At 40.0% G+C, this 12,867-nt stretch overlaps 1 protein-coding gene across 2 annotated transcripts in view; it reads right to left on the minus strand.

Moving 5' to 3' along the window:
- Positions 1-12,867, minus strand: part of MYLK4 (myosin light chain kinase family member 4) — a 106,973-nt gene that overhangs the window by 83,140 nt on the left and 10,966 nt on the right. Inside the window, exons 1-2 of one of the 2 annotated variants that reach the window (XM_050787204.1) lie at positions 5,309-5,736; positions 3,711-3,981 (exon numbers count right to left, since the gene is read on the minus strand). In XM_050787204.1, coding sequence (XP_050643161.1) covers positions 3,711-3,981; positions 5,309-5,625 — 588 coding nt within the window. In that variant the 5' untranslated portion in view covers positions 5,626-5,736. Of the gene's footprint in view, positions 1-3,710; positions 3,982-5,308; positions 5,737-12,867 lie in introns of those variants that run through there. The other variant, XM_050787205.1, reaches the window with a different exon arrangement.

Genomic DNA, 12,867 nt, shown 5'->3' on the forward strand with positions numbered 1-12,867 from the left:
AGTAGCCATGGGTGGTAGTGCATGCCTAGACCCAGCTACTTGGGAGGTTGAGGCAGGAGGATCACTTGAGCCAGGGAGGTCAAAGCTGCAGTGAGCCGAGATCACACCACTGCACTCCAGCCTGAGTGACAGAGTGAGACTCTGTCTCAAAAAAAAAAAAGAAAGGAAACAAGTAAGAAAAATTAAAAGAGGCCGGGCGTGGTGGCTCACGCCTGTAATCCCAGCACTTTGGGAGGCTGAGGTGGGTGGATCACGAGGTCAGGAGTTTGAGACCATCCTGGCTAACACGGTGAAACCCCATCTCTACTAAAAATACAAAAAATTAGCCGGGCGTGTTGGCAGGCACCTGTAGTCCCAGCTACTCGGGAGACTGAGGCAGGAGAATGGCGTGAACCCGGGAGACGGAGCTTGCAGTGAGCCGAGATCGCGCCACTGCACTCCAGCCTGGGCTACAGAGCCAGACTCCATCTCAAAAAAAAAACAAAAACAAAAACAAAAAAAAAGAAAAATTAAAAGAACAAGAACTTAAGTAGAAGGAAGAAAAGTAGGCTATGAAGTGTTTCATAAACTCAATAAAACATAGAGGAAAGAAAGAAGATAGTTAAAAATAAATTCAGTAGAAGAAAAATAAAAGAAATAGAAAAATCTGATTAAAAGCAGGAAAAAAAAGAGAATCTGAGTTTTATCAAACTATTTTAACAAATATAAGTTGTTAAATCTATATAAAATTCTTCCCCTATTGGGACTGGGGAGTAGTTCCAGGCTCTAAAGAAGTTGCACAGAAAGATTCCAGAACAAAGCTTTCATGTCACCAGAGAGCCTGAAACTGAGAGTAAATTCTTTCCAGTGCACCACAAGGGATGTTCCTACTATGATTAGCCGTGCTAATCTTCTCAAAGAGAGAAGGGATGAGAGAGAAAAGGGAATAGGTGGAGAAAATCGACAAGCATTTTTTTATAGTCCCTGGAGAGAAAAGAGTGGCATTTTAAAGATTTACTGCCGCCCAGCAGAAGATGAAGACGTGTTAATCTAGCTCTGTCTGCATACCTGAAGACATCTGAGCCCCCGGAATGTCCTTCTCCACCCACCCACTGCCAAGCCTGCTGGCTGCCCTGGCACCCACCAACCGGGCAGGCAGGGGCTCCAGGCCATGGAGAGGAGAACTCTGTGCCCCAAACACGTGCACCTACCCATTCTCCACGTGGACGCAGACAGACAGGAAAATTTATTGCAGACATCTCTAGGCCCTTCTCCATTTACAAGTAAGAAACTGAATGGGATACATGGAGCTCCTAGTGACTCCTTCCCACCTTCCGCAGGGTGTCAACTGCAGGACCGAAGCCAGGAGGCCCGAGTTTCAGAAGGGATATGAGACTTACTACAAAGGACATTCTCTGATGGTTTCTAGGGGTTAAATTACAGTCTCAAGTTTTCCCTCAAAAACACCCTAAAAATATTTAACTTCCAAATTATCAACTTCTGGAGGCAGTTTGCTATCACAAAAGTGATATCCCTACATATATTTATGTTCCAACTTAGCACTATCTAACTCTTTTTTTTATCTTCAGAAACAGAGTCTTGCTCTGTTGCCCAGGCTGGAGTGTAGTGGTGCGGTCATAGCTCACTGCAGCCTTGAACTCCTGGGCTCAAGCAATCCTCCTGCCTCAGCCTCCCAAGCAGCTGGGACTACAGATGTGTGCCACCATGCCTGGCTATTTTATTTGTTTTTTTTTTTTTTTTTTTTTTTTTTGTAGAAATAGATGTCTCACCATGTCACCTGGGTTGGTCTCAAACTCCTGGCCTCCAGTGATTCTCCTGCCTCAGCCTCCCAGAGTGCTGGGATCGCAAGTGTGAGCTATGCGTCCACTCCCGCCTCAGCCTCCCAGAGCGCTGGGATCACAGGTGTGAGCCACGTGCCCACTCCCGCCTCAGCCTCCCAGAGTGCTGGGATTACATGTGTGAGCCGTGCGTCCACTCCCGCCTCAGTCTCCCAGAGTGCTGGGATCGCAAGTGTGAGCCACGTGCCCACTCCCGCCTCAGCCTCCCAGAGCGCTGGGATCACAGGTGTGAGCCACGTGCCCACTCCCACCTCAGCCTCCCAGAGTGCTGGGATCACAGGTGTGAGCCGTGTGTCCACTCCTGCCTCAGCCTCCCGGAGTGCTGGGATCGCAGGTGTGAGCCGTACGTCCTTGCCTCCAGCTTCTCTCACTCTTTAGAATGTTGCCCATTTATAAAAATTGTATCACAGAATTTGAAGAAAAACAGTACTTGAAAGATAACGAAATTCATATAAACTATTACGGTTAGTTGATGATTTCAAAGTTATCCAAGAAGAATATTTTTTCTTCTCTGTCCTACCGAAATTAATAAACAGAAAAAATTATCCTGTTTGTACCACTAAGAACCCTAATGAGAAAGTCATGTCTCACTTGATTTTGCCTGTAGATAATTCTACTTGGTCTATATTGAACTCATGAGGAAAGCAGAAGTCTGAAAAAAATCTGTTTCAATCTGACTCATTCTCCAGCACATTTTGTCATTTCTTACTCACTTACAATAAAAAGCCTCCTAGCCCTTTTACATACAATATCTCTATTTCATTGTCTGTTGCATTGTTAGAAACGCCCTTCCTACCTGAATAGTGTTTTTCAGAACAGTAGGTGGGCAAAGAAGGATGTTTTCCAGACCTGCCTGATAAGAATCACTTGCTCTGATTATCAAAAATAATGGTTCCCAGCCCTCAACCAGAATTCACTTAAACAGATCTGTTTGTTCCAAAAACACTTTTGGTGCCTATTTGTTCCCGTTACTGGGAAAGCAACTGAGAAAACATGAACAAATAACACAAGGTCCCAACGTTAAGGAGCCTTGTCTAGAGAAAGGTGATCAACATGTTCAAAACCACCGCATGTGCTGGAATGAAGGCATGGGCAAAATGCTTGATGCTCCCACCGGGCAAGGAGTCAACAATGGATGATGGGCAGGAACTGACCGGGCCAAGGCAGGGGAGGGAATTGATGCTGCTGCTAACACATATTAAAGGCTTACTCTAGGGACAGACACTAGGCGGAGTGCTTTACAGACGTGATCACACCTAATTTTCACAACTACTATTATCTCACTAATTCAGATGTGGCAAGCCCTTGGTTAAATTAATATTTTTCCCAAGAACAAGCAGCTGGAATTGGGCTCAGAGCTCTCGTTCTGCACAGAGGAGGATACGAGCCCCCCAGTCATGCCATCAGCAAGTCTTTCTTGTCCCTTCGCTGAACTTCACTATCAACAGCTCTGCCATCGACCCCGTGAGGAACTCAAGGTCTGGAGGAAAGGAGAAACTTCTTTTAGCAGAAAGGTTGTGCCTCTCACAGCCCTTTTCTGAATTTCAAGCCCAAATCCATCAGGTTAAAGGATTCTTCTTCATTTCCGCAAGCTGAGTGTATAATTCCTAAGCCACTAACTATAAAGTGAAGTAGACTGCTGGCAGAAATGCAGCTTCAAAGGCCTCCTAATTATTTACCAAACACAATTGTATAGTTGACACGCACGCTTCTCGGTGAAGCAAAATGGAATGGTGCCTATTCATAAACTTTCTTTAATTGTACTCACAAGTACAAAACAGAATTTGGAAAGGGTTGATATATGGCTCCATGACATTAGAAAAGATAAGACAGAGTGAATATTTTTAGGAGACTAAATTAGCACATGATTACCTCATTATGTTCAGGTCTTGAATCCTGGTCCCCAGAATTTTCTTCCAGAAAATGCTTCACTTTCTCCACCTCTTCCCTGCACTGAAAAAAGGCCATTTTCTCCAGCTCGTTGCTGTTGTAACACGTGTTGAATTCTTCCAGCCTCTTCACTTTCAACATCTTAGTAGTGAGTCCAATTAAGCTACTTTCTGGAGTGTGGTTTTCGTCTCCCTCTGTCTCCGATTTATAAATCAAGACACGATTCTGACTCTTCAGTGCTTCTTTCTCTTGACTGCAGAGAACGGAAACACAGAAAGTTCTTATCACTTATTCACACATTTGACTTCTTGGGAAAATGACCAGTGAGAATTTGGAAGTCTCTTCTGTTTAAACTGGAGAGAGGATCCAAAATTAGGAAAAGAAATACTAACATTCATATTGAGTTTCCAACATTGGAACTTTAAAAGGAAAAATATTTTTTTTACTTTAAAATTACAAAAGCAAACAGTAAGAAGCAATGTCAAGTTTCACTGGATGATGAAATATGCTCCTCATTGCATAAAATAAGCTGCAGATCAAGTGGCCACTTTAAATGTGAAGTATAAAGTATCTTTGGGCTTAATTGGAACCGCAGGTTTTGCAGCCCAGTGGGAAGCGCTTGTCACAGAAGGGGTCTCTCTTGCTTCCCCTGGCCTCCCTCTCCAGAGGGATCTCCCGCAAATGAGTCCTTTTCCAGATCTCTTCTCTACCTATGCCTTAAAATGTGTGGTGTTCATTTGTGAAAAGAAATTTGTTTCCTTACAGTCCTCTCACGTGGACAGCACACCCAGATATCTTTCTTTGCCTCTGCATTAACAGCTATGTACCGAGAAGTTCAGTCTTTTCACTCTCCTTAAAATACTTTCCTCACAAATGAAGCGATGCAGAATACAGAATACGCTTTGATACTAGAGACATATACACATGTCTGTATGGACCCATCACTTGATTGCATAGAGATGCAGGGAGATGGAGAGAGTTGAATTTGTGCTGGTTCCGCATGGCTGACAACTGAGGCCCCCTGGTGGACATTTTCTGAAAAGCGCCTCTTCCAGCATTTTCTCAGCTTAAAAACCATATTGTGATTCTCACCACAAAACTTAATATTTTGTTTTCTCAGCTCCTACAGTAAAATGACACTCTTCAGTTCCAAAGTGTTTAAAGTTCACTGCTCTAAAAAATTATACTTATCCACATAAGGAGCTTACATTCAAACAAATAAAAATGCAAATATTAATACTATCAACCAGAGCTCTGCAGATACAACACAGACCATGCTTAGCATTCTTTCAAATTGCCCTGAAAAAATTATTAAAATAAGGAAACAAATGCATGGCTATTCCTAAGGCAAACTACAACTAAAATACTATGGTTAATTGCAGATGAAACTCAAATTGGATCAGGAAGCCACACAAAATTAATGCATTAAAACAAAAGTTTAGGTTTAAGATACAATAATTTTGCAAAGAAATGTTAAATATTAAGCTCTACCTGAAGTTTGGTACAATTTGTTATTGAAGGTAACTTAGAAAAAAGGGAAGGAGATTTGAGAGGTTATAACAATAAACAAAGATAATTACCATTGATAGGATAACATCGAAGAGCTTGAGCCATTCCAAGTGTAGAGCATACGTTCCAGAAGATAAAGAGAAATTTTGCAGAATTCAAACTGACTATGGAAGTCTCTGGTGACAGTTTTGACTCTCAGTCGTATAAATCTTCTGAAAAGACAAGTGTCCACTACGAGAGGAAGTATCTTCTCTCTGAAATGCCACTTTGAGCCTCTGTTTAAATTAATATGGCTCTTGATCTCATGTTGCTCAGCTGTTGCCTTCTTAGTCAGATGGGGAAGAATATTAATTTTAGACACCAGGCTTTTCAAGGCCAATGGCTCCATTTCAGAGGTCAGGTAAGGAGAGGATAAACCGGGAACACTGGATGAAATATCACCTTCACCTTTCCCTCATATCATTGTGTCAATACTCCTGGATTTACAAAGCTAGATTTGTCCTCAGCAATCATCTGCCTGGACCTTCTGCCCCTTTCAGACTCAGGATTATTTAAGTGCTCGTTAAATTTCCCCCAGTCGGGGAAATGCCAGGTGTGGCAACCCCACAGCCACCTCTGTTTGCCCATCTTATGCTTTCAGCATATCCAACTGTAATATAGAAGATCTTCTGAAAGCAGTTAGCAAGTTTGTTTTAATTTTCTCAGTTCTTAAAGACGTTTGCAAAGTCTCCAAACATTTACAGCTCTAGGGAAAGGTCAAAGGCACAGGCATCCAGGAAACAGGAATAAATTTTTCATAAACTTTCCTTAAGCAACACTAGGACTTCCCCCGTAGTTTTTTGCACAGACCAAGAAAGGGGCGTGTCAGCCCACCTGCCCGACTCTCACAGTAGCGCATCCCTCGATTCACTGAAGTGACATAAAACCTTAATTGCCCAGAGGCTGGACTTTGCACTCTAGACAACTCTGCAATTTTTCAGGGCCTGGCCAATTGTCACCTCTTATTTGGAGCCTGTGCTAGCCCCTCTATGCCCCATTATAACACCAGCCTCTGCTGCTCTTCTGTTTCTTTAAAAAAAAAAAAAAAAATCCTTATTTTTAATTCAGATCAATGCATTCCATGTGAAATTAAAACACACATTTTTCCATTCTATGTAGTATTAATGAATTATAGCAAAACCTTTTTTTAAAACACAAAACGCTTGTTATTTTTCAGATTAGAGAGCTTTGTTCTTCAGGAAAAGTAATGAAGTGGAACTATAAATTTGTGAGAGATAAATTATCTGACAAAATTATTATATAAAGACTAAGCTGGTTTGAGGTTACCAATTTTGTTAGTATAATTAAATTGCGTAGAAGTACTGATAAGGCAACAAATGCCCTGCCAGAAGCAAAATGTGTGTGGGCTGCTGCTGATCCAACCACATCCTCCACCCAGACCACCACCACGCAGAAGCAGACTTGCCATCAACTTGGCTCCAGCAAACCAACCGCAGGCTCGAGTGAGCCAGAGGCCAGGAGAATCTGCTCCTTTGCTTACTGTTTTGTAATAAACTTTTCCTTTTAGAGTCGTTTTACATCTATAGAAAAGGGGCAAAGGTAGCTCAGAGTTCCCCTTGCCCTGCACCCCGAATCCTCTGTTTTTAGCATCTTACGTTGGTATACTTGTCACAATTAATGAACCGTGGTGAACATTATTATTAACTAAACTCAATACTTTATTGTTGTTGGGTTTTTTCCCCCCCAAACGCCCCTTTTCTGCTCCAGAATCCCTTGCGGGATTCCACATTACATTTAGAATCAGTAGGATTTATGATAGATTGGGTATGGGGTGTGAAAGAAAGATGGTAGACACCTTTGCAAATTTTCTCCTGAGCACTTGAAAGAGACAGTGAACATCAACTGAGACGGAGAAGGCCGTGGGAAGGGCAACTCTAGAGGGAAAGGTCAGGCATGAAGTCTCTGGCAAGCCCAAGCCCATTAAACGCTCAAGTTGAGTAGGCTGTGGAGATAGAAACTGGAGTTCAGGGGAGGGGTGTAGGCTGGAGAAAAGAATTTGGAAGGCATCCACATATAGATATTTCCATGCACAATATACATTCAATACATATTTGATTAATTACTAGACAGAATGATCTTTAATTGTGTCTACTTGCCCTAAAAAACAAGTCAATTAAAATAATCCGTGCTACTTGTCTTCTAAAATTAGTGTCTGGTTCTGGTTGTCTGGTTCTGCTACATCACACTGTTCCCAGCTTCCGATGGCAGACAGGACAAGCACACTGCTGGCACAACACTTGACCACAAAAAAGCAAGTTATACATGCATCATCATTCTGGTCTATCCGCCTAGCTTCGGGACCCTCAGTCCATACCCATAAAATGTTCTGTATGCTTAAAATGCTCTTATACCCGGAAAAATTCATTAGTGAGGAATATGAGCAGGCCCAGGATCACTTTTCCAGTATCTGCATATTTTGGAGTTACACTTCTTTAAAAAATACCAACATCAGGAAAATAGCACCCTACAGAGCCATGGAAAAGAATCCCTTGATTCTTTTCAAGGAGCATTTCCGTTAGCTGAGTAAGAGACTGTGCTGTCAAAGGAGCCACATGAAGAAACACCATCGATAGCTCTTGTCTCCTGGTTAGCTTTGAAACCCGGCCGGATTACACTACGAGTTTCTGTTTCCACACAGCATTCTGAATGTTGCCAGAACAAGGCCTCTTGAATGTTTACACACAAAAGTGGAGCAACAGCACAAATACCAAAATGCAAATAAAAAGCTACTGCATCCCTGTTATCCACGTTAAAACAGAACTTCCTTACTTTCAAAAATCACCACTGAATACGACCCATAAAAACAAAGATTGATAAATTGCACTTCCTCAAAATTCAAAACGTTTGCCTTTGAAAAGACACTATTAGGAAAATGAAAAGACCAGCTACAGATGCGTAGAAAGTACTGTGAAGTCACCTATTTGACAAAGGACTGTGTCCCGTATATATAACTTAATAATAGTATGACAAAACATTCCAGTTTTTTAAATGGACCAAAGATTAAAACAGACCTCACCAAAGAAGATATAAAAATGGCTAATAAGCACATGAAAAAAATGTTCAAAATCAATCATCAGGGAGATGCAAATTAAAACCACAAGGAAACATCATTTCACACCCACTAGGAGAGCTATAATAATAATGAAAAAAAAAATAAAAGATAGGTTGGGTGTGTTGGCTCACACCTGTAATCCTAACGCTTTGGGAGGTCAAGACAGGAGGATCACTTGAGTCCAGGAGTTTGAGACCAGCCTAGGCAACATAGTGAGACCCCATCTCTACCAAAAAAAAAAAAAAAAAAAAGAAAAGACAGAGAAAAGCAAGTGTTGACAAGGATATGGAAAAACTAGAACCCTCACCAAATATGTTGATGGGAATATAAAATGGTACAGGTGTTTTATTAAAGAGGTTGGCAATTTCTTAAAAAGTTATTTCCTATATGACGTAGAAATTCCTCTCCTAGGTATCTATATCCAAGAGAAATAAAAAGATATGAACACAGAAACCATGACACATGAAAGTTCACAGCAGCATTATTCACAACAGCCAAAAACTGAAAACAACCAAAATGTCCATCAGATGGTTTGGGAACTGGGAAAGGATAATGTGGTATACTCACACAAATGGAACACTGTGTAATGAAAAGGAATGAAATACTGGCATCTACTACAACGTGGATGAGCAAAAACACTGTGCTAACTGAAAAAAAAAAAAAGGCAGAAACATAGACCACAGATTGTACGATTCCATTTGTATAAAATGCCGAGAAAAGGCAAATCTATAGACATAGAAAGCAGACTGGTGGTTGCCTGGGGCTGGGTGCAGGAATGGGGGTTAACTGTAAATAGAATCTTACCAGATGATGTGTTGTAGTGATGACCGTACAACTCATTCAGTTTCTTAAAACTGTGCAGAATTGTGCACTTGAGAAGGGTGAATTTTATAATATGTAAATTATACTGCAATAGAGTCATTAAGAAAAAAGAAAACCCAATAATATGATTAACAAAAAGTAAGCTTGTTAAAAGGAGAGGAAAAAACTGAACACTTTGTGGCCATCTGTCCCCAGTGACCAAGGCTGGGATCCAGGGAAACATAAATTATATTCCACACTTGCCAGGTCACCTAGGGCCAAAGAAAAGGAATGGTGAGCAGGAGACGGTTAAGACTCTCACGCTTTTCTTCTCCTGGCATGAATATCACATAATATAAGATTTTGTAACTAACAGAAAAATTAATAGTAATTTAAAAAGTAATTTCCATCTTTTATTTTCTGCTTGGAGATAGGATACTTTGAGCAAGAAAGATAATGATGTTATAGAATATCCAGATTTATTTATAGGAAATTTTTATATGAGACCATTAAAACTTCTAAATGACAGCAATTAGCTAAGTACTATGAAATGAAAAAATGAAAACAAAATAGGTTTTAAAATTAGATAAAAATATGGATTGGATCATTTAACAATTAATATTTTTCAGAAATATTACATGTTTCAGTTTATTACCTCTATAGTGGCTACACAAATTGTTCCTTTAATTATATCCCTTAAACTTTCTAAGGGATATTTGCAAGCATAGTACAATGAATACCTATACATCCTTCACCCATATTCACCAAATGTTAGCATTTTCCATGTTTGCTCTCTCTCTCTCTTTTGTGAGTAAGCTGCATATCTCATGAAACTTTACTCCTATATGAATTGGTATACATTTCTTGAGAAAAAAAGATACTTTCTCACAAACAGAATCTACTCAAAAATTACATAGTGCATTTAATCACCATGTGTTTTTAGTCTCCTTTTCTCGATTTAGGAAATGGTCATTCCGTTTATTTTATTTTATTTTACTTTTTGAGACAAGGTCTCACTCTGTCGCCTGTGCTGGAGTGCAGTGGTGTGAACACAGCTCACTGCAGCCTTGACCTTGGCTCAAGCGATCCTCCTGCCTCAGCCCTCCAAGTAGCTGGGACTGTAGGCAGGCACCGCCACACCGGGCTAAGTTTTGTATGTTTTGTGGAGATGAGGCTTCCTAGTCTCTCTCTCTTTTTTTGTAATCCTTCATGACATTGATATTTTTGAAGTCTTCAGACAAATTGCTTCATAAAATGTCTCTCAATTCTAATTTCCTGATTGTGTCTTCATGCTTGGAACCAGGTCACACCTGAGCATGAAAACTACAGAAGTGACACTGTATCTTTTTCAGAACATCACAAAAGGTGGCACATGATGTGGGTCTGTGCCATTATTCATGATATTAAATTTGGTGATCTGATTAAGGTTGTGTCCACCAGACTTCTCAAATATAAAATTAACCCTTTTATTTTTGTGATTGATAAGTAACTTGTGGGAATTTATAGGTATCACGTTCCCCAACAATGCATCGCCCAACTTTTCTCGGTATCTATTCTTGAGAATCAGTGATTACCACAGTGACTGAAATGATTTTCTAATTCTACCATTTCTTCTATACTTATTAACTGGTATTCTTTTATAAAGAAGAGCTTTCCATCCCCATCCTGAACCTCACTCTTTTTAGTATCAGGATGAGCTCATGGCCTTTTAAAAACGGACATACACTCCCTTCATTCTTTATTTTGATGCTCAAATTGTCCCATATTGGCCAATGGAAGCGCCTTTGAGCTGGATCCTATGTACTTCTGACATGTCATTATTATTTTTTGAGTACTTCCTTACTTTCAGTACTGTTTTCACCCTATTTCTGAATTCTGCCATTTCTTCAAGGAGGCCTCCTTCCTCTTAGGCAGAATGGTATTTAGAAATCAAGCCCTGGGCACCAGGAGTGTTTTTTGCTACGGGGGTGTCACTGCTCCTAGACACTTCAGAGGACAGAGCGAGGAAATATAATTTTTTTTTTAAATCATGAGTTCACACTCATATTGATATATTTCTAATTCCAACCCAACACCATAGGATTCTTTCCACCTTTTCCCCATACCACATGCACAACCCCCTCCCACTGATTCTTTAAGTCTAAAAATTTTAAACATGAGGAAACACAAAATAAAATGCTTGCTACAAGGTAAAATTCATGCTACTGTTGTGACTATCCATTCTAAACGAGGAAAGTTGAAGTGTGTTCATTTCAAATATTTAACAATCCCATGCTACAGCATGAATCATCATTTTCTAGTTTCAGGAACTGGAGGAAGAATGTTTATATTTACGTTCTCGGGAATGCTTTCCCACCTTCTAAATTGGAAGTGGATTTCAGAGCTAGAATAAGCTCATGATGGTAACAAGGCATGAAATTACAGAAGTGCAAAGTCCAAGTCATGCTCTTCTGACCAAATGTTGGCCTCCTTGTCCCAAGAGGGTAAGGTTGAGAGGAGAAATTTTCCACATGGAAAAACACTGCCATGAGGCGTGCATTAATGGCTGATGGGCAGTTTGGTGAAAACACACTCTCAGAGGTGTGCCTTTTTTTTTTTTTTAATTAAAGATAAAAGTTGTATTTTTAGGTTGAAAATAAGTTGAGCTATTAGGTAATGACTCATAATAGGTTGCTAGCTTTTATTCTACATGTCCAAAAGTATTGAAGAATCTGGGATACGAAAGGACCGTGGCAGCTCGTAAAATGGTAAAAAGCATTATAAGCCCCAGTTAGTATATGGAAAACATCTTCAGTGTGAATGAAGCCTGGGAGGGAGAGGGCAGATGGGCAGCCTTGTACACTTCCGGTTAAAACGTATATTGCTCTCATTTTTATGGAAGGCAACTTGGTCATACCCTTTGACCCTGCAATCACATTTCTAAGAATTTCACCTCAAAGAAATAGAGTTGTACACAAAATATTATCTCTGAGGATATCATCACAACATTATTTGTTAGATATAAAACACTGAAATAGAACCAATGTACAAGAGTTAGTATAATAGATAGGATACTTCCATAAAAAAAAAAAAACTAGGGTTATTGGTCATGTGTCAATCTTATAGTTAGGGAAAAAGGCACAGTAGATGCAATAGGATCTGAATTTTAACTAAAAAAAGATGCACTGCCAATCCACAGCAGATGAATGATAATGCTGTGATCCATAGCTAAATAGAGAAGATAGAGAAGATGGCTACACCAAGTATGGCTTGTGCTTTCCTAGAGTTACCAGTGTTTCTAAAATAAACATATAGTTCCTTCTTAATGTAAAAAAGTTGCCAAAGTAAATTTCCCAGCCTAGTGGGAAAGTCGTGGACAGTGGAGACACACAGCCTAGGCCTGAGTTCAAGCTCTACTAGCTGTGTTGACTCAAGAGCTGCTCAGTCTTCCCGAACCTCAGTGTTTCTTATTTGTTAAGTGAGGATAACAACATTCACCTTATGGGGTTGTTGAGGAGTGAAAAATGAGATAAAAATGGTTGATGCATCAGAGAAACTTAATAAATAACAGCCTTTATGGTTATCATTGGTAATATTATTGTTATTCATGTTACCAAATCTCCTAAGAAATAAAAGGTTATTTGGCTGAAAAATTTAGAGCCAAGATTCTAAAGAGGAAAAATATTCTGGAGGAGCTCAGTTTTCTTAATCAACAGTGTAACATCACTTACTGTTATT

Source organism: Macaca thibetana, chromosome 4 (assembly GCF_024542745.1).
Source record: "Macaca thibetana thibetana isolate TM-01 chromosome 4, ASM2454274v1, whole genome shotgun sequence".
NCBI lineage: Eukaryota > Metazoa > Chordata > Mammalia > Primates > Cercopithecidae > Macaca > Macaca thibetana.